Source organism: Acipenser ruthenus, chromosome 37, assembly GCF_902713425.1.
Source record: "Acipenser ruthenus chromosome 37, fAciRut3.2 maternal haplotype, whole genome shotgun sequence".
In the NCBI taxonomy this organism is placed as follows: Eukaryota; Metazoa; Chordata; class Actinopteri; order Acipenseriformes; family Acipenseridae; genus Acipenser; species Acipenser ruthenus.
Genome location: NC_081225.1, coordinates 3,299,632 through 3,319,812, shown reverse-complemented (window position 1 = coordinate 3,319,812; position 20,181 = coordinate 3,299,632). Strand labels below are relative to the sequence as shown.

The 20,181-nt window shown below is 42.6% G+C and overlaps 1 protein-coding gene across 1 annotated transcript in view; it reads left to right on the top strand.

The window, feature by feature from the left end:
* LOC117397766 (matrix metalloproteinase-21-like) overlaps positions 1 to 20,181 on the top strand; it is a 50,687-nt gene that overhangs the window by 2,947 nt on the left and 27,559 nt on the right. Inside the window, exons 2-3 of the mRNA XM_059008768.1 lie at positions 12,545 to 13,262; positions 15,487 to 15,626. Coding sequence (XP_058864751.1) covers positions 12,629 to 13,262; positions 15,487 to 15,626 — 774 coding nt within the window. The 5' untranslated portion in view covers positions 12,545 to 12,628. The remainder of the gene's footprint in view (positions 1 to 12,544; positions 13,263 to 15,486; positions 15,627 to 20,181) is intronic.

Below are 20,181 nucleotides of genomic sequence, written 5' to 3'. Positions count from 1 at the left end.
ACAACAGCACCCTCTGCAGGTAAAAATTAATCAGTGCAACCTGAGCAGCGTTACAAATAAAGTTTCGTCTCCTGTGTGTCAGTGAATTGCCCACCATCCTTCCACACCCTTAATTACACTATCTCCATTCCCTTTTTGCATATTTATGCAGGAATGCCCATAATTACATATTCATCTAAAGATGAACCGCAAAGAAAAGCTGCTGCAAAGCATTCCCTAAAAAGTTGCTAATAGCATTGCGTGTGTTTAGTACATTTCACCCTAGACTTCTGACTCATTTGCAACTGGTTTGCGACTATTGCAACACCCGCAACACTTTAGTACATCTACCCATGAGTGTTTTTGCTGCTGTATCTATAATTCTGATAAGAAATGCTTACATTTACAACCCCTCTCTGACCTTTCTCCTGGGAGACTGACAATTTTATAGCACATATCTACCCACTAGTGTGAAAGATGTTAAGATAAATAATGTTCCATATAAACTGTATTAGCCACAGTGTACAGATAACAAGATCATGTGTAAGCTTGCAGTAAAACCTGTTATTCAATGGGCGCTCTAGAAAAAAAAAAGATAAATTATGAAAGAAGTTAACATCCTCTCAGCCACACCAGCTCAAAGGTGAAAGTCTCTATCTCACCTCCCCAGGATTGTTAACTCCTCCTCTCACTGCAGGGATTGCACCGTGTAACAATTTTTTTTTTTTTTTTGGTTCCTGGGTAGTAAGTGTTATTTCCTAATTGCTTATGCCTCAAAAGTATAGAAAATGGCTATTATTCCCCACAAACTCTGCTTTTGTGACCAGGACATTGATATTTTGAAATGTACCTATTTCCAATGAGAAAACGGGCGAATTTGTGTCTTTTCGTTCACATAAAGTCAGAAAAAAACAACATATGAATCCAAATTAACATGTATTTATACTAAAGTAATACAAAAATGACTACAAAAGATTTAGAAGTGAGTAGTTTTTCGAGATTTACGATTATACTGTAAATCACTTTCACGAATCAGCCCCCAAATGTAGTCTCCCATCATTGTTGACTCCTCCTCTCACTGCAGGGATTGTTAACTCCTCCTCTCACTGCAGGGATTGTTAACTCCTCCTCTCACTGCAGGGATTGTTAACTCCTCCTCTCACTGCAGGGATTGTTAACTCCTCTCACTGCAGGGATTGTTAACTCCTCCTCTCACTGCAGGGATTGTTAACTCCTCTCACTGCAGGGATTGTTAACTCCTCCTCTCACTGCAGGGATTGTTAACTCCTCTCACTGCAGGGATTGTTAACTCCTCCTCTCACTGCAGGGATTGTTAACTCCTCTCACTGCAGGGATTGTTAACTCCTCCTCTCACTGCAGGGATTGTTAACTCCTCTCACTGCAGGGATTGTTAACTCCTCCTCTCACTGCAGGGATTGTTAACTCCTCCTCTCACTGCAGGGATTGTTAACTCATCCTCTCACTGCAGGGATTGTTAACTCCTCTCACTGCAGGGATTGTTAACTCCTCCTCTCACTGCAGGGATTGTTAACTCCTCCTCTCACTGCAGGGATTGTTAACTCCTCCTCTCACTGCAGGGATTGTTAACTCCTCTCACTGCAGGGATTGTTAACTCCTCTCACTGCAGGGATTGTTAACTCCTCCTCTCACTGCAGGGATTGTTAACTCCTCTCACTGCAGGGATTGTTAACTCCTCTCACTGCAGGGATTGTTAACTCCTCCTCTCACTGCAGGGATTGTTAACTCCTCCTCTCACTGCAGGGATTGTTAACTCCTCTCACTGCAGGGATTGTTAACTCCTCTCACTGCAGGGATTGTTAACTCCTCCTCTCACTGCAGGGATTGTTAACTCCTCCTCTCACTGCAGGGATTGTTAACTCCTCCTCTCACTGCAGGGATTGTTAACTCCTCCTCTCACTGCAGGGATTGTTAACTCCTCCTCTCACTGCAGGGATTGTTAACTCCTCTCACTGCAGGGATTGTTAACTCCTCCTCTCACTGCAGGGATTGTTAACTCCTCCTCTCACTGCAGGGATTGTTAACTCCTCTCACTGCAGGGATTGTTAACTCCTCCTCTCACTGCAGGGATTGTTAACTCCTCCTCTCACTGCAGGGATTGTTAACTCCTCCTCTCACTGCAGGGATTGTTAACTCCTCTCACTGCAGGGATTGTTAACTCCTCCTCTCACTGCAGGGATTGTTAACTCCTCCTCTCACTGCAGGGATTGTTAACTCCTCCTCTCACTGCAGGGATTGTTAACTCCTCCTCTCACTGCAGGGATTGTTAACTCCTCTCACTGCAGGCAGGCAGAATGTGTGCAGTGAGGAGCACAATAAGAAATAGGTACAGCAACTCACTTTATCTGAACGTTTGCTTTTAAAGTCTTTTTAAATCACTAAATGGAATCCTCTCTGGTGTTTTACATATTTTTCATAACCATGGTTCTCAAATTTTAATGATGCCTGTTTAGACCCCATCGTCTGCTTTGAATCATGTGGTTAACAAGGCTATGATGAATTTTTCCTTTAAGATTTACGATTCTCAACTCCACAAATGAGCAATCTCTGAATAATGTAATATGATTTACCATACCTCTCTGGGCTCTATAGTGTTGCCTATGTTTGACCATGCTCTCACTATGTTCTTTGTTTTCCTATGATTTTACTAGACACTTTTATAAGGGCTATCCCATTTAGAACATAAGAAGAAAGAACACAAGAAAAGTTGCAAACAAGAGGAGGCCATTCAGACCATCTTGCTCGTTTGGTTGTTAGTAGCTTATTGATCCCAGAATTTCATCAAGCAGCATCTTGAAGGATCCCAGGGTGTCAGCTTCAACAACATTACTGGGAAGTTGGTTCCAGTCTCCCATGATGCTCTGTGTAAAAAAGTGCCTCATATTTTCTGTTCTGAATGCCCCATTATCTGATCTCCATTTGTGACCCCTGGTCCTGGTTTCTTTTTTCATGTTGAAAAAGTCCCCTGGGTCGACATTGTCTATACCTTTTAGGATTTTGAATGTTTGAATCAGATCGCCGCATAGTCTTCTTTGTTCAAGACTGAATAGATTCAATTCTTTTAGCCTGTCTGCAGGAATAAATCTGGTCGCTCTTCTTTGCACTCTTTCTAGAGCAGCAATATCCTTTTTGTAGTGAGGTGACCAGAACTGAACACAATATTCTAGATGAGGTCTTATTAATGCATTATAGGGCGGCAGTGTGGAGTAGTTGTTAGGGCTCTGGACTCCTGACCGGAGGGTTTTGGGTTCAATTCCCAATGGGGGACACTGCTGCTATACCCTTGAGCAAGGTACTTTACCTAAATTGCTCCAGTAAAAACCCAACTGTATAAATGGGTAATTGTATGTAAAAAATAATGTGTAAAAAAAAAAAAATAATAATGTGATATCTTGTAACAATTGTAAGTCGCCCTGGATAAGGGTGTCTGCTAAGAAATAAATAATAATAATAATAATAATTGTAAAGTTTTAACATTATTTCCCTTGATTTAAATTCAACACTTTTCACTATATATTTGAGCATTTAGTTGGCCATTTTTATGGTCTCCCCAGAATCTTCCATATGGTATTTATAATGGGCATTTTTATTGCCTGCGTGCAGACCTTACACTTTTCTATATTAAATGTAATTTGCCTGCTCAGTGTCTGCTCAGTTCTGAATGCTGTCTAGATCATTTTGAATGGCCTTTGCTGCTGCAGCGGTGTTTGCCACTCTTCCTATTTTTGTAGTCTGCAAATTTAACAAGTTTGCTTACTATACCAGAATCTAAGTCATTAATGTAGATTAGGAATAGCAGAGGACCTAATACTGATCCCTGTGGTACACCACTGGATAACTCACTCCATAATCCATGTGCATGCATTTCCTTGAATCCCTACTGTATTCAGTTTGAGAATTAATCTTTTATGCAGAACTTTGTCAAAAGCTTTTTGGAAATCTAAATAAACCATGTCATATGCTTTGCAATTATCCATTGTCGATGTTGCATCCTCAAAAAAATCAAGCAGGTTAGTTAGACACGGTCTCTCTTTCCTAAACCATTCTGACTGTCTCCAAGGATACTGTTACCATATAGGTAATTTTCCATTTTGGATCTTATTATAGTTTTCATAAGTTTACATATAATAGAAGTCAGGCTTATTGGTCTGTAGTTACCTAGTTCGGTTTTACCTTTTTGTGGATCGGTATTACATTTGCAATTCTCTAGTCTGTCGGTACAACCCCTGTGTCAAGAGACTGTTGCATGATCTTGGTTAGCGGCTTGTAAATAACGTCTTTCATTTCTTTGAGTACTATTGGGAGGATCTCATCCGGGCCAGGGGATTTGTTTATTTTAAAAGCTCCTAGTCCCTTTAACACTTCTGCCTCTGTTATGCTAAAGTTATTTAAAACTGGATAGGAACAGGTCGACATGTGGGGCATGTTGTCTGTATCCTCCTTTGTAAAAATTTGTGAAAAGTAATCATTTAATATATTTGCTATGTTTTTCTCTTCATCTATGATGTTGCCATTTGTATCTCTTAGACATTTCACTTCCTCCTTGAATGTTTTTCTGCTTTTATAATATTAGAAAAACTTTTTGGAATTGGTTTTAGCCCCATTGGCAATGTTCATTTCTATCTCTCTCTTGGCCTTTCTAACTTGCTTTTTGACTTGCGCTTGATCTAGTTTACCATTTTGGCTATTCTTTTAGATTTAGATTTGTCTACTTATGGGATGTAATTCTTTTGCGCCTCTAGTACTATATTTTTTTTAAAATAGCCATCCTTTCTCTGTGGATTTTTTCTCTATTTTACTCCAATCTACTTCTGTTTGTCAAATTACATTTAATGTCATGGCAAATTACATTTAATAGAGAAAAGTGTAAAGTATTGCATGCAGGCAATACAAAAGTGCATTATAAATACCATATGGATGATATTGAAATCGAAGAAGAAATCTATGAAAAAGATCTAGGAGTTTATGTTGACTCAGAAATGTCTTCATCTAGACAATGTGGGGAAGCGATAAAATAAGCCAACACAATGCTCGGATATATTGTGAAATGTGTTGAATTTAAATCAGGGGAAGTAATGTTAAAACTTTACAATGCATTAGTAAGACTTCATCTAGAATATTGTCTTCAGTTCTGGTCACCTCGCTACAAAAAGGATATTGCTGCGCTAGAAAAGAATGACCAGAATTACACGTCATATGCAGACAGGCTAAAAGAATTGAATCTATTCAGTCTTGAACAAAGAAGACTACGCAGCAATTCAAGCATTCAACATTCTAAAAGGTATTGTCAATATCGACCCAAGGGACTTTTTCAACCTGAAAAAAGAAACAAGGACCAGGGGTCTCAAGTGGAGATTAGATAAAGGGACATTCAGAACAGAAAATAGGAGGCACTTTTTTTACACAGAGAATTGTGATGGTTTGGAACCATCTCCCCAGTAATGTTGTTGGAGCTGACACCCTGGGATCCTTCAAGAAGCTGCTTGATGAGATTCTGGGATCAATAAGCTACTAACAACCAAACAAGCAAGATGGGCCGATTGGCTTCCTCTCGTTTGTAATGTTCTTATGTTATGTTCTTATGTCTGTTCCACTCCTTCATAGTTTGCCTTTTTAAAATTGTAAACCTTAGCTTTAGTTGTTACTTTTGTGGTTTTAAAAAGCACTTCAAATGAGACCATGTTGTGATCTGAGTTTGCCAATGGTTCTCTGACCTCTGTTTTACTTATTCTGTCTTCGTTATTTGAAAAGACTAAATCAAGGCATGCTCCCTCTAGATGGTGCCTTGACAAACTGCGTTAGGAAGCAGCCATTTCTACCATTTCAATTTTGGCTGTGGTGCTCCTCACCGGGTTGAAGTCCCCCATTAGTATGGCTTCTCCATTGCTACACGCATTCCTAATGTCATTGTATAACAGATTGTTTTGCTCTGTATCTGAATTTGGCCGTGTGACAGGATGGACGTAGTGGTGATGTCAGGCCAGAGCAGGAAGACAACACTGACACCAGGTACTGCAGTGCAAAAGACGCAGCGAGCGCCATTTATTTTTAAATAACAAAAGTTGAAATAAATATTTAAACAGAAAAAAGACTTGCTCACAGAGCAAAAATAAAACACTTAAACAAAATAATCACAAACCCAAAATACAAACAATACAGTTCAGGCTGGGCAATTGCCTTCACTGATCCTGTATTTTTTTAATCTTTTCTCGCTCTCGCTCCTCTGTACACCCACCACTGCAGGCTGCAGGCTTTTATTTAGTGTGGCCGAGGGGTTAACTATCAATTATCTCATTACCCCTCGGCCACAATCTGCAGAGGATGAGTACCCAGTCTCACCTCTGCCAGAACACATTTTCAATAAAATCAAAACAATAACAAAACATGCGGCGCTTCGCCGTCATATATAAATACATACATACATAAATCATAACAAACAAATACAAAACAATAACCTGCACAGGAGCGGAGGGGGAGACCCTGTTCTAAAAATAAATAAACAAATACATGTACAGGGCTCCTTGCCCTGTTATAGGCGGTCTATAGCATACCTCTATTATTGACTAAGAGCAGTTAAACTTATAGTAAAGATATTTGCTGTAAGAGTACATTCCATTTTGAGCAAGCAGTAAGTACAATAAATGGACAAGAACGATTTCAAATAATTGCAATTACAAAGACATGTGAATACTGTTACCTTTAAGAGTAAAATCAAGTACAAGATACAAAGAATACAGTTATAATTTAGTAGTAGTAGAATACAGCAAAGTGTGGAGCAGTTAAGTGCAAGTACAAGATGATGCAAGTACTGATACAATTGAGTGCCATATAGTTGAGGGTTGTGAGGTTTACAGATGCTATCTGAACAGGTGTTTTCTTGAGGAGGTGCTGGAAGGTGGTTAGATGCTGAGCAGTCCTGATATCCATGGGTAGGTCGTTCCACCACTCAGGGGCAAGGATGAAGGAGAAGCGGGCTCTGGAAGCGGGGGAGCGGAGGGGGGGTACAGCTAATCTGCTTCTGGTGGAGCGGAGGGGAGAGAGGGGGAGTGAGGAGAAATAATAGTCTGGAGGTAGGAGGGAGCAGAAAAGTCAAGACAGCAATAGAACAGTGAGGAGAAATAATAGTCTGGAGGTAGGAGGGAGCAAAAAAGTCAAGACAGCAATAGAACAGTGAGGAGAAATAATAGTCTGGAGGTAGGAGGGAGCAGAAAGGTTGAGACAGCGATAGGCTAGTACAATTGGATGCGAGTGGCAATATGGAGCCAGTGGAGGGAGCAGAGCAGCAAAGTAGCATGGGAGAAACGAGGAAGGGAAAAGACAAGGTGAGCAAAAGAGTTTTGGACGAGCTGGAGAGGACGGATAGCGGAAGCAGGGAGGCCGGGCAGGAGGGAGTTGCGGAAGTCAAGTCGGGATAGTACCAGGGCCTGAACTAGGAGCTGTGTGGAATAGTTGGTGAGGAAGGGGCAAATTCTGCGTATGTTGCTCAGGAAGAAGTGACAGGAGCGTACCAGAGTAGAGATGTGCTAAGAATAGGAGAGGGAGGGGTCGAGGGTGACACTGAGGTTCTGGGTGGATGAGGAGGGAGAGAGGGTGGTGGATTCAAGAATAATAGAGATAAAGAGATCAGTGATGGAGAGGAAGAAAAGGAGGTCTGATATGGAGAGGCTGAGTTTAAGATGATGTGAGTGCATCCAGGAGGAGATGGCCGAGAGACAGGTAGCGATATGGGAGGAGATGTGCAAGTCAGAGCGGGGAAAAGAGAGAAAGAGCTTGGCATCATCAGCATAGAAATGATACGAGAAGCCATTGGAGGAGATGAGGGGACCCAGGGAACGGTGTAGAGAGAAAACAGGAGGGGTCCCAGGACTGAGCCTTAGGGGACACCTGTAGAAAGAGAGTGAGAGGCAGAGGGTGAGCAGCAGCCTGGAAAAGGTGAGTGGGGAGGGGTTACAGAGCACACATATGGTAGGTTTGTGGCCCTGGAGTAGGGTGCAAAGATCAGAGTCCAAGAGGGGTGAGAAGAAGGAGAAGGAGGGTAGATTAGTAGGGTTTGCAGAGGGTGATGGGTAGTTATCATCATAACTTACATTCAAATGGTTTATTCAATCTTTTCAAAAGTGACTTGTCATCACGAGAGTGTCTTGAGGCACACTGTTTGGTTTATTCAAACTTTCCAGAACTGCCATCATTTACCATTGCCTCGTTTTGTATTCTGATTTCCACGAGTGCACCTCATCGCTACAAAATGGCATGGAAACAAATGGCCGCTGTTTCTCTTGCTACAAAAAGTTGGAAAAAGTCACAGAGCAATTTGGTGTTTCCCATTCTGGTGAGTTGCTTCACCATTCTGTTAAATAATTTTGTCCATGTCTTGAATATTGCTCCTGTACATGTATTCATAATTAATATAGAGCTGCTGCTGCATTTTTTAACATGTGTAGGGGTGCTGTGTTAAGTTAGTTTATTAACATTAGTTTGTCTGTTACTTTATTATTATAGTTTATTAACATACACTTGCATATTGCTTTTCTCTTACTTATTCTGTTCATTTCATATGATGATGCACATGCGTCGTGACAAGTAATACATATTTATTTATTTATTGATCGATTCATATTGTGTCTGGTGGTCAACTCCATCTTAAGCCCTTTTCACACAAGCATGCTCTACCCGGATTGGAACCTACCCGGGTCAGGTCTGTGTCATGCGGGTCGATTTCACACTGCTTTTGATGAAGCAGGGTTGACCTGGGTGACAGACACAAGTAACTATGCTCGTGTCAATGCCCTGGAAGCAGCTTGTTACGGACGCTTCCATCCAAGCTTCCCTGGATTGAACCGTTGATTACAGCAAATGTTTCTACATCCCTGCTGCAATCTGGCTCATGGTGTGTCTCAATCAACAAAAAATATGTCTAAACAGAATAAACAGAAATGTTCCTTGAGGAAGTGTAACATTCATGCAGACGTGGCTGTTTGTTATTTCGTTGGCTTATGAACGGCCGTCATGCATTTTGTCTCGCTCGACCCAGGTCGAAGCGTGTCAACCCACATGCTGTCTTCCACAATGAAATCCCTACGGTCATGGGCACATTCTTCTGGGATTTTTGTGTATATGCATTTTTGTACATTTTGCCATAATGCTGTTTTAAATCCTCCGTGTCTTAACTGTAATACAGCTTTAAATCCCTCTAACAAGTCTCCATCCTGATTGTAATCTCGTTTTTAATCTCACAAGCAGAGTCTCCAATAGAAATGTAGAAATGTGCTGTCACTCAGTAGTTGGGGCAGGTTTAAAGTATTCACAACTAATCAAAGATAGATGCAAGTCAGGAAGGCGGGACATTGCCCAGCAGCACTGGGAAATGTATTTGTTATTATTTGTGTAGTAGGTTCTGTTTTTTTAAATGTGAAAAGGGTAAAGTCAACGTGAATGTATTAACCATTTCCACGGTTTTTCCGGTGTGTTCCGTGTTTATTGGCTACCGGGTTTTATCGGTTAAAACCGAAAATCAGAAGCCCTAATTATAAACTTAGAAAAGAAACATTGCATCATTTGGTGCTGGACTGCACAGTCAGATTTACATTGATTATAGGCAGACAAGACTTATAAATCATGCCACAATTTTAAAAGGGATTTGGTCGAGACCCAAAAATACTGCTGAATTGTACAGAATGCCAGTTGGTAGAGAGGCTGGATTATTATTATTATTATTTATTTCTTAGCAGACGCCCTTATCCAGGGCGACTTACAAATGTTACAAGATATCACATTATTTTAACATACAAGTACCTTGCTCAAGGGTACAGCAGCAGTGTCCCCCACCTGGGACTGAACCCACGACCCTCCGGTCAAGAGTCCAGAGCCCTAACCACTACTCCACACTGCTGCCCATTAGACAGGATTAGACAGGCTTTACTATACATGACTATCTGACTCTCCAACACCAGCATGGCCATAGCATCACATTGGAAATTAGCCTTCATCGTCCTTCAGTGAGATACCATTAAAATGATATTACCATTGCATTACCCCAAATAAAGCTCTACCAGGACCATATGCAAACCAGTATATCAACACCAACAACACACTGGATTTAAATCCAATATTGCTCAGAGGTCCCCGATACATTAGTAGGTATTGATATGGTGAACCATACATAGTACCTATGCAGTGCCCTGAAGTTGCTCAGTAGTCTGTATTGCCATCTTCTTTAATGAATTCACTAGCTTCACAGCATACCTTTGATTAGCAGGGTCATGTGGAAGGCAATGCAGCCTTGGAATGGAGATCTGGAAGCTAGCTGACTGGATACGATCACTTAAGTGCATCTCCCCCTGTCAAACAATCAGCATGAGTTTTAATAAAACTACATGATTAGATTGCATGGTAATTAGCTCGGTATCATTTTCTTGTGCCTTCCGTAATGAAGCCAGCCCCGGGGAATGGATCCAGTGGCAATGACAGGGACAGGTGTGCAGGGCAGTAGTGCGAGATGGGATGGCAATAAAGGACAGCCTACCACCAAATGGAGCTCATCGCAGGTGCGTGTGAGTGTTTGAATACTGTATCTCAGCTCTGGGTACAGTTCCATTGTCAAGATCCTTCATTGCCGAGGCAAGAGGCCACTTGAATGGGAATATGGACCTGCCAGTTCCTACGCTGCTGGTGCCTGTGGTGGTTCTCTGCTTCCTTGCCTGCAGGGGGTGCTGTGAGATGAGGAGCCAGCATCTGACACTTTCCGAGACCAGCACTCGCAGCGCAGTGGTGAGTAGTGGTGAGGGCTCTGGACTCTTGACCAGAGAGTCATGGGTTCAATCCCAGGTGGGGGATACTGCTGTTGTACCCTTGAGCAAGGTACTTTACCTAGATTGCTCCAATAAAAACCCAACTGTATAAATGGGTAATTGTATGTAAAAATAATGTGATATCTGTATAATGTGAAATAATGTATAATGTGATATCTTGTAACAATTGTAAGTCGCCCTGGATAAGGGCGTCTGCTAATAAATAAATAAATATTATTATTATTATTATTATTATTATTAATAATAATAATAATAATAATAATAATAATAATAATAATAATAATAATAATAATAATAATAATAATACACACTCAGTGACCAGCACTCGCAGCGCCGTGGTGAGTGCTTCTCATACACACTCAGACCAGCATTGGTTTAATAGGCTGGAACCAGATACAGTATATAGATACAATAGTGCTATAGGACTATTACATAACCTGTAGTGTGAAAGATTTCACTTGTTTTAAGGTTTGTTTGCACCCTTTTGAAGCAGACCCAGACACAGAACTGTACTTTTCAAGCACTTGCATTATATATAGAAATTAAAATAAAACAAAGCATAAACAAAAGCCTATCTCCACTTGGAGACCTACACTAAACACAGCTTTTCTTAAGTAAAGGGTTGGGATGGCTAAGCCGTTTACCCAACAAAAGCACTCTTACTTTGAACACCACCAGACAGCTAAGCTGTTTACCAGTCACACACATTTACTTCAGGTATAAACACACAATACTGTCTTTTCTTGACACACAGCACTCCCTGGCTGACAACACAGTACCAGCTCCCTGGCACCCCTTTCCTTAATGGAGCTTAAAGCTCTCTTTTTAGAATGTGGCTGTTCCCAAATAAGATAACTGGGAACAGCCACATTCTCCCATGTATTTGGCAGGGCTAGGGATTAACCCCATCCCTGCCAACCACCACCAAAACACACATAAACACCACATTATTTACAGGTAGGGATCTGCCCTGGCACAATAGTTACATGGCTAAGCAGTGATATAAATATGAATGAATCCAGGCCATAGTTGGATACTATAAATACAGTAAATGAATGGATAATTGTAAAGTAATTTAGCACAGGTGAATCAGAGCGTTTGTTAAATGAATACACTTTGCAAAATGTTGATTCTCAATCAAAAAGAGAAATTACTTCATTGGCAAAATTCTATTCATACCATTCTGTTTCAGTCACACTGTGGTATTTAAATATTAACAACTAACATACTGTACCAACATATGAACAATTGCTTTTCAATTTCTGTTCATGGCAAGTCTATATATACAAAGTGATTTAACAATAAAAACAAGTATGTCAGTAATGTATCATACATCTCCCGCCATGGCTGTGAATTAAACATTAGAGCTCTCAGTATGATGGAGAAGTTGATGACCAGGACATGTATCACACTATTTACAGAATAGTACAGAATAAGAATTAGCAATGACATGTCTGATTACAGTTTGATAAGCAGTTCTCCAGACATATGCAAAAATGTAAGTGACATAAAGAGGGATGGATGTCCAGACATGCATGTATCTCCACAATCTGATACGCTCAATAACTTTTGCTAAATAATGTTAATACCAAGTTCCATGTCAATTGGATTTGTACGACCACCTCACTAAATCCCCTATGCAGGTGGTGTCATCTCCAGCTGGGGAAAGTAAATGCTCCTTTAAATAAAACATGAGCCTTGTTTCTTCTCATTTTCAGAGACATCTCAACAAAAATGGAAGGGCAGAGGCTGGGAACTGGGAGAAACAACCCTTTCATAGAAACCCTGCTGCCAAGTCTGATATGGGCCTCTTTGAAGAAGGACTGCCTCCTCAAGGTTGCTTGCTTCTGCCCATGCCTGAAACAGAGTACAAGGAGGACCTTCGCAGCTCAGTGTCTGGACAGCAGGACACTAAACCCCAAACACTCACCCCTAGAGATCCAGCTGCTTTTTTTAATCCCAAAATGGTATTAGCTGGTGCTGTTAAACCTTTATCCCATAAAACCAACTCATTAGTGCAGAGAAATAACAACACATTGTCAGGAGAGAAACAAACATTCAGAAACCAAATTGACACCCAAACTTTATCACCCAATTCCAACCCAACTGAGGCTGATGTTCCCAATCAGAATGATTCTAAGAGCTCCCTGATCCACAAGTTGAGGAAGAGGTCTTTGACTCTCCTGACCTTCAGGTCCAAACGGGCACGGAGGATCGATGCCACACTGGAACTGGCGTCAGGGATGGCATTTGCCAAGCGTCTTCTGAAGTGGCGTCTCATGCCTGAAGGGTACAGCGCTCACCTGACCCTGATGGAGCAGCGTCTGGCACTCAGGCAGGCGTTCCGTCGCTGGAGTGAAGTGGTGCCCATTGACTTCCAGGAGGATCTCACTGCATCCATGTCAGAGATTGACATCAAGCTGGGATTTGGAACAGGTGTGGAGCTTTCTTTTTTCATGGTCCATTAGGACATTAGTGTTACTATAATTCAATCAATCAATCAATTTTATTTGTATATAGCGCCTTTCATGACAGGTCGCCACAAAGCTCTTTACAAGGATAAAAACAATACATATTACAAAAAAAGGGGGTAACAAATTAGGATATTAAAAAGAGAAACAGTGGGATCAATATGGAGACAGAGAATATCAGCTCATCTAGAGGAGAATGCCAGGCTATAAAAAATGGGTTTTTAATCTAGATTTAAAGGCATTGACTGAAGGGGCTTCTCTAATTGTGATAGGCAAGTTGTTCCATAATTTAGGTGCCATATAACTAAAAGATCTACCACCTGAATAATGGGTACAGACAATAACCCAGCATCCAGTGATTCAGACTCCAGATAAGTACAAGTTAGTTCTGTTCAACTATCTAATGTTTTGTCTGTGCATATTTATACGCGTACATTTATGCTATAAAAGTCTGTGTATGCTGCGTTTTCTATGATTTATTTGAGAACATTTTTAAATTTGTGTAGGATCTTTATCTTTACAAGGTATAGCTCTGCTATAACATTTCAATTAGAATGTTGGTAACCATGGTTTTGTTGCATGTTGAATATGATAAACGTGTTTCGCTAAATGAGACTATTTTTATCAATGGTATAAAAAGTTTTTTTTTTTTTTTTTAAGCATAAAGGTCAATTTCACCCATTCTCTGCTTGAATGTCGATATTAATTGTCGATTTGGCAAAAAAATCAAAATCGAATACTAGCAAGCCTACTTATAAGTTAACAGCAACACCTTAAAATCTATTCGAAAACTAACATGGAGCCAATGCAAGGATGCCAGTACAAGGGGGATATGCTCTCGCCTCTTGGCACAAGTTAAAATTCTAGCAGCAGCATTTTGTACAAGTTGGAGGCGGGAAATAATGTTGTGGCTAGTTCCAATTATTATTATTATTATTATTATTATTATTATTAACTATTTCTTAGCAGACGCCCTTATCCAGGGCGACTTACAATCGCAAGCAAATACAAATACATTCAAGTGTTACAATACAAGTCATACAATAAGGGCAAGAAATACAATAATTTTTTCAAGTGTGACAAACCACAATTCAATAATACAGCAGATAATAGTGAAAGTTACATCAGGATATGATTAAATAGTGATAGTTACATCAGGATATGATTAAGTACAAAATACTACAGGTTAAACACTTGGCAGATTACAATATTCTGAAGTACAGGATTAAATGCAGTAAAATAGGGGGCAGATAAGAGCAAAATAAAGCATATTTAAATGAAGGGTGATAGTGTCCCAGGATACAACAGAGGAGTTCTACAGGTGCTGTTTGAAGAGGTGAGTCTTAAGGAGGCGCCGGAATGTGGTCAGGGACTGGGCAGTCCTGACATCTGTAGGAAGGTCGTTCCACCACTGCGGAGCAAGGGTGGAGAAGGAGCGGGCTCGGGAGGCAGGGGAGCGTAGCGGAGGTAGAGCCAGTCTTCTAGTGCAGGCGGAGCGGAGAGGTCGAGTGGGGGTGTAGGGAGAGATGAGGGTCTGGAGGTAGCTGGGTGCAGTCTGGTCAAGGCATCTGTAGGCTGAAAAGACCAATGAAAAGACCATTGCAATAATCAATCCTAGAAGATATAAAAGCATGCATTAATCTCTCTGCATCCTGCCTGGAGAGAATGCCTCTCAGTCCTGCAATATTTCTTAAATGAAAAAAGGACATTTTTGTAAAAAAAATTTACGTGCTTCAAAAGAGAGGTCGGTTTCAAATATAACACCTACGTTTTTTACTTCTGCCCAAAAATCTGTACACTCCATCAAATAATAAAATCAACCAAATGTGTATTTTTATGTTATTTCAGCCTTCATTTCCAAATAGTACACCTTGGTTTAACATGTGCATTGCTCATAATACATAACACTATTTCATAAACACAGCAGCATCTGGTTCATTGAAGGTCTCCCATCCAAGGATTCATTCTGTGAACTGCTCTTTGCAAACAATTTGAACAATATTTAGGGAACTATTCTAGGCTTGAATTTGACCAAACCAGAAGTAAACAACTCAGATATTGCACTCGGGAATATATATGTAGTCTTACGTTGCTGTTTTATCGTTTTTTTCCTTTAATGATTTGGAGTACTGTGAATGGCTTTGAGAGCCTGGCCCCGTGTCTATGTGCAGTGTAATGTGTTTCTGCAGGCCGTCACTTGGGCTGTCCGCAGGTGTTCGACGGAGCTTGGCAGGAGCTGGCGCACAGCCTGCAGCATGGGGACATCCACTTTGATGACAATGAGGCCTATAGCACCTCCGACTCCCACCCAGGGGTCAGCCTGCTCAAGGTAGCTATTGATTCATTTCAAATGTCTCACCTGCATAAGTGTTTACAGTTATTGGTAGATAATGTTTTTAAATTGTTTTAAGGAGCTGTTTTAAACTAGACAGTTGTTTTTATACCACGCGTGTGGATAATATTTTGTATGTATTGTCAGGAAATGTTAGTGACCGTGGTTTATAATAACATATTTAATAGGTTGTGAATTTATCAAAACAAATATGACCATCTTCAAGCTGTATTGTCCCTTAGTCCTGTTCTGTTTCATTACTATGGGTACTATTTAATTGCCTTTTTGTTTTGTTGTTTGTTTAAATCTTTTGTTTGTTTTATTATTTAATAAAATAGCTGAGCGCTGTAGTGCTGCAGTTTCACCACCGCCATTCCTTACCTGTTTTGGTTTCTGTTTCTGGTCCGTGACGTCACCACCCACACGCGACTCAACAACAGCTCAGTCACAAGGCCACATGAGTATCATTAGCTTGTTTACAACAGTGTTCAATAGCAAATTACAATCACATAAGATAGTGGAACAACAAATGTTTAAATTGACGATGGGAAGCCTCTGATCCAAGTTCCATCGGCAATGCATTCCAGTGTCCTTCCAGTGTCCTTGTTGGCAGTGCAGTTTGTTGTAGTTGTAGGGACATAATCTTCCTCCACTCCCAGCAGCTGCTGAGCATGCCACTGCTTCCAGCACACTTCCATCTACACCCGGAGATAAAACCCAATCGCATCTCCGTCCTGAAACAGAACTGGAGGGTCCATGTGCTCTCTACAATCTTGTCTGCAACAGGAAGTTACACAAGCTCACAGATTGCCTGCAAGTGTCACGTTTTTGTGTAATGACCATAAACATTTCCTTCACTACCTTCCATATTTCCATGACAGTGAATTTGATTGACATTCACCCATGGTTTAATGTGCCTCATATTTTTGTTTGACTCCTTTGGAACAGTGCTGCTGTGCTGGTGTCAGAAATGTTTTTGGTAAAGGAATAGTTAGAATAAAATAGTGTGTACCTGTGAGAGGGGAGGGATCTGGACTGGCCGTCAGGTGCATGTGGGAGCCTGTAGGGGGTTCGTATTCTCTGTGTATTCCCACGCTGTCAGGCAATGTTTTGTTGACAGGACTCAGCTGTGAGGAAATTGGCTGACATTCTGTCATTGGCTGGGGGGTGGGGCTATACGGGGTGAATTAATTAATAAAAAGGCGCTGTTTTGTATCCTCTCTGGCTCATACAGGAAACATAGTGGAGCGTGACTTTACGGCAGAATCTTGAAAAGCAGGGTCTCTGGAGCAGCGACTCGGAGAGACAGAGTGGCAGTTCAGCGCGAAGCTTACAGACCCGGTTCTACTACTTTTAGTTAGCAAGTTTAGCGGGACTGAGCCGTCCCACAGTGTATGAGAGGTTACAGAACAGTGCCTGTTCCTTGGGGCTCCCACCACTAGAGGGAGCAACGAGCCGCGGCAAAAACCTGCACACTTTATTTTGTAGTTTTTCCTTAAAGTATTTTGTTTTCCTTTTTCCTTTCACCTTTTCACTTATTGTTACTTATTACACATCTGTGTTATTATTATTATTTGTTTATTTAGCAGACGCCTTTATCCAAGGTGACTTACAGAGACTAGGGTGTGTGAACTATGCATCAGCTGCAGAGTCACTTACAACTACGTCTCACCCGAAAGACGGAGCACAAGGATGTTAAGTGACTTGCTCAGGGTCACACAATGAGTCAGTGGCTGAGGTGGGATTTGAACCGGGGACCTCCTGGTTACAAGCCCTTTTCTTTAACCACTGGACCACACAACCTCCTGTGTGTGTTGTATGAAGATGGGGCACAATACCATTGTTGGTAGAGTGCCCCGAACTATAACAAAACACCTGCCAACCAAGCTCACCCTAATAAATCTGGGCGCCTGTGCCAGCGTTTCATATTTGAACTTTGTGTCTGTCTCGTGTCTTCCCACACCCTACCACACGTTGTTGTCAGCAGTGGGATAACTGGCATTGCCAAGACACAGCAATGCCCATTTGAAAAATAAATAAAAAATCATCAGAATGGATGCAATGCAGTTTGCAGAGATGATGGCCCTTCTGCACCAGACACTGTCAGCGGCGGTGCAGGGAGGGACTGAGGCTGCTTCCAGATGGCAGCAGCCTACTAAAATGACGGCGGAGGATCGCCCGGAGGCATACCTTCGCCTGTTTGAAGCTTTGGAGGAGGCCAATCAGTGGCCCCAGGTCCGGTGGGCGAGCTACCTTCTTCCGCAGTTAACCGGGGAGGCGCAAGCTGCTGCCCAAACATCCCCGTACACTAGCCCACCGTCTCCGCGATTATGCCGTGGGATGGCTGGATCCCGGCACCAACTCCAAGGATCAGGTCGTGGAATTGGTTGTGCTGGAGCAGTTCCTGGAGGCTTTGGGACTGGTCCTGGGACTGTGGGTACGAAGACAGGTACCCGGAACCCTGAATGAGGCAGTCACCATGGCAGAGAGATACCAGGCAGCTGAGCCCGCTCCTAGCACTGCACCCTACAAGTCTGCTGCCTCAGCACCAGCGGCCCACATTTCCCCTGGTGAAGGGACTTAGACGGGCCATTTAGACGGAGCCCTTTGATTGCTCCTGTCTTTCAACCTCCGGCAGAGGCTTCAGGGAGAGAAAGCAGCCAACCGAGGTGTTGGACGTGCCACGACCTGGGTCACCTGGCTCGCGACTGCCCTGCCATGGAGTGTGACCTTGCTGGGTCAGGTAAGCATATTCAGTTATCTCGGTCACTCCAGCAAATGAGTTTTGTTCTTCCTGTGACAGTGGAAGGGACATAAACTCGGGCTCTCTTGGATTCAGGGTGTGGTCAGTGTCTAATACAAGAAGGGTTGATCTCACCGGGGCATAACCGATTGTTGGGATGGGATAACATTAAATGTATACATGGGGATATTTGCACCTACCCTAAGGTCTGGATAACACTACAAATTGGCACTATAACAACATGCATACAGGTAGGCTTGGTTCCTCAGTTGCCACAACCTGTCATTTTGGGGCGGGACTGCCTGCAGTTCAATGATTGGGTAGCAGCTGCGGTTGCCCTGCCTTCCCCATTGGTAAAGAAGGAGGAAATAATTGGAGATATCTTTCCCTTCCGCGGCTCGGCTTGGTTTTGTCACAGATTTAAACCCCGTAAAACAAAAAGGGAACACCGGGCCGCTAAGAATGAGGGCTGGCAATGGAGGGAGTCCAGTCAGGTTCAGGTGGGGGCAGTTGGCGAAGATTCTGGGGGGGAGGTGCAGGAACCAGCACAGGAGCCTGGTCCTTCCGTCTCCGTTCGGGATCGACCCGACCCCGAGTTGGAAGCCATGGGAGCTGATTTTTTAGCTCGCTCCCGTGACTTTTGACTCGAGCAAGGATGTGACGACGCGCTAGGTCGGCTATTTGATCAAGAAGAGGTGGTTAATGTTCGAGTGGTTGAGCCTGGTCGTGTCGCTGCATACCCACACTTTGAAATTTACCGTGACCTACTATATCGGGTTGATAAATTGCACCAGACCGGGGAGGTGCGTCACCAGTTGCTTGTCCCTAAGCCTTTTAGGGAAGATTTATTGCATTTGGCTTATGCTGTTCCCCTGTCTGGTCACTTGGGTAGGGACAAAACTAAAGCGAGACTTGAGGCATGATTCAATTGGCTGGGGTTGGATGGCGACGTGAGGCGGTTTTGTGAGCAGTGCCCAGAATGCCAACGTGCCAGCCCCAGAGCCATGCCACTAGCCCCCCTTGTGCCATTGCCACTTGTGGAAGCTTCGTTCGAGCGTATTGGGGTAGATATAGTCGGACCGGCGGAGCGAAGTGTGTCGGGATACACGCACCTGTTGGTTATTCTGGATTACACTACGCGTTTTCCAGAGGCCATACCACTTCGCTCTGCCTCCGCTAAATCTGTCGCCGACGAGCTTGTTAAAGTTTTCTCCCGGGTAGGGATTCCCAGAGAAATGCTTACCGACCAAGGAACCAATTTTATGTCACGGCTGGTCCGTGAATCATGCAAACTTTTGGGGATTAAGACTATCGGGACATCAGTTTATCACCCTCAATCTGATGGTTTGGTAGAGCATTTTAACAAAACTCTAAAAAGCATGATGCGTAGGTTCATTGAAAGCGATGTGCTCAACTGGGATAAACTGATTCATCCCCTCCTTTTTGCGATTAGAGAGGTACCGCAGGCTTCCACAGGGTTCTCCCCGTTCGAGCTGCTGTATAGGAGGAGACCCCGGGGCATGCTCGATCTCGTCAGAGAGATGTGGGAGGAACAGCAGGACAATTCGACCAATATGGTCCGGTATGTGTTGGATCTGCGCAGGTGTCTTGAGTCTGTAGGTCAATGGGCTTGTGACAATCTGCAGCAGGCACAACACAGGCAGGAGACCAATTACAATAGAGGGGACCGTTTGCGTGCATTTCAGCCGGGGGATAAAGTGCTTTTATTATTACCCAGCTCTGAGTCTAAACTCTTGGCAAAGTGGCAAGGACCCTTTGAGGTTACACACCGGGTTGGTACGGTGGATT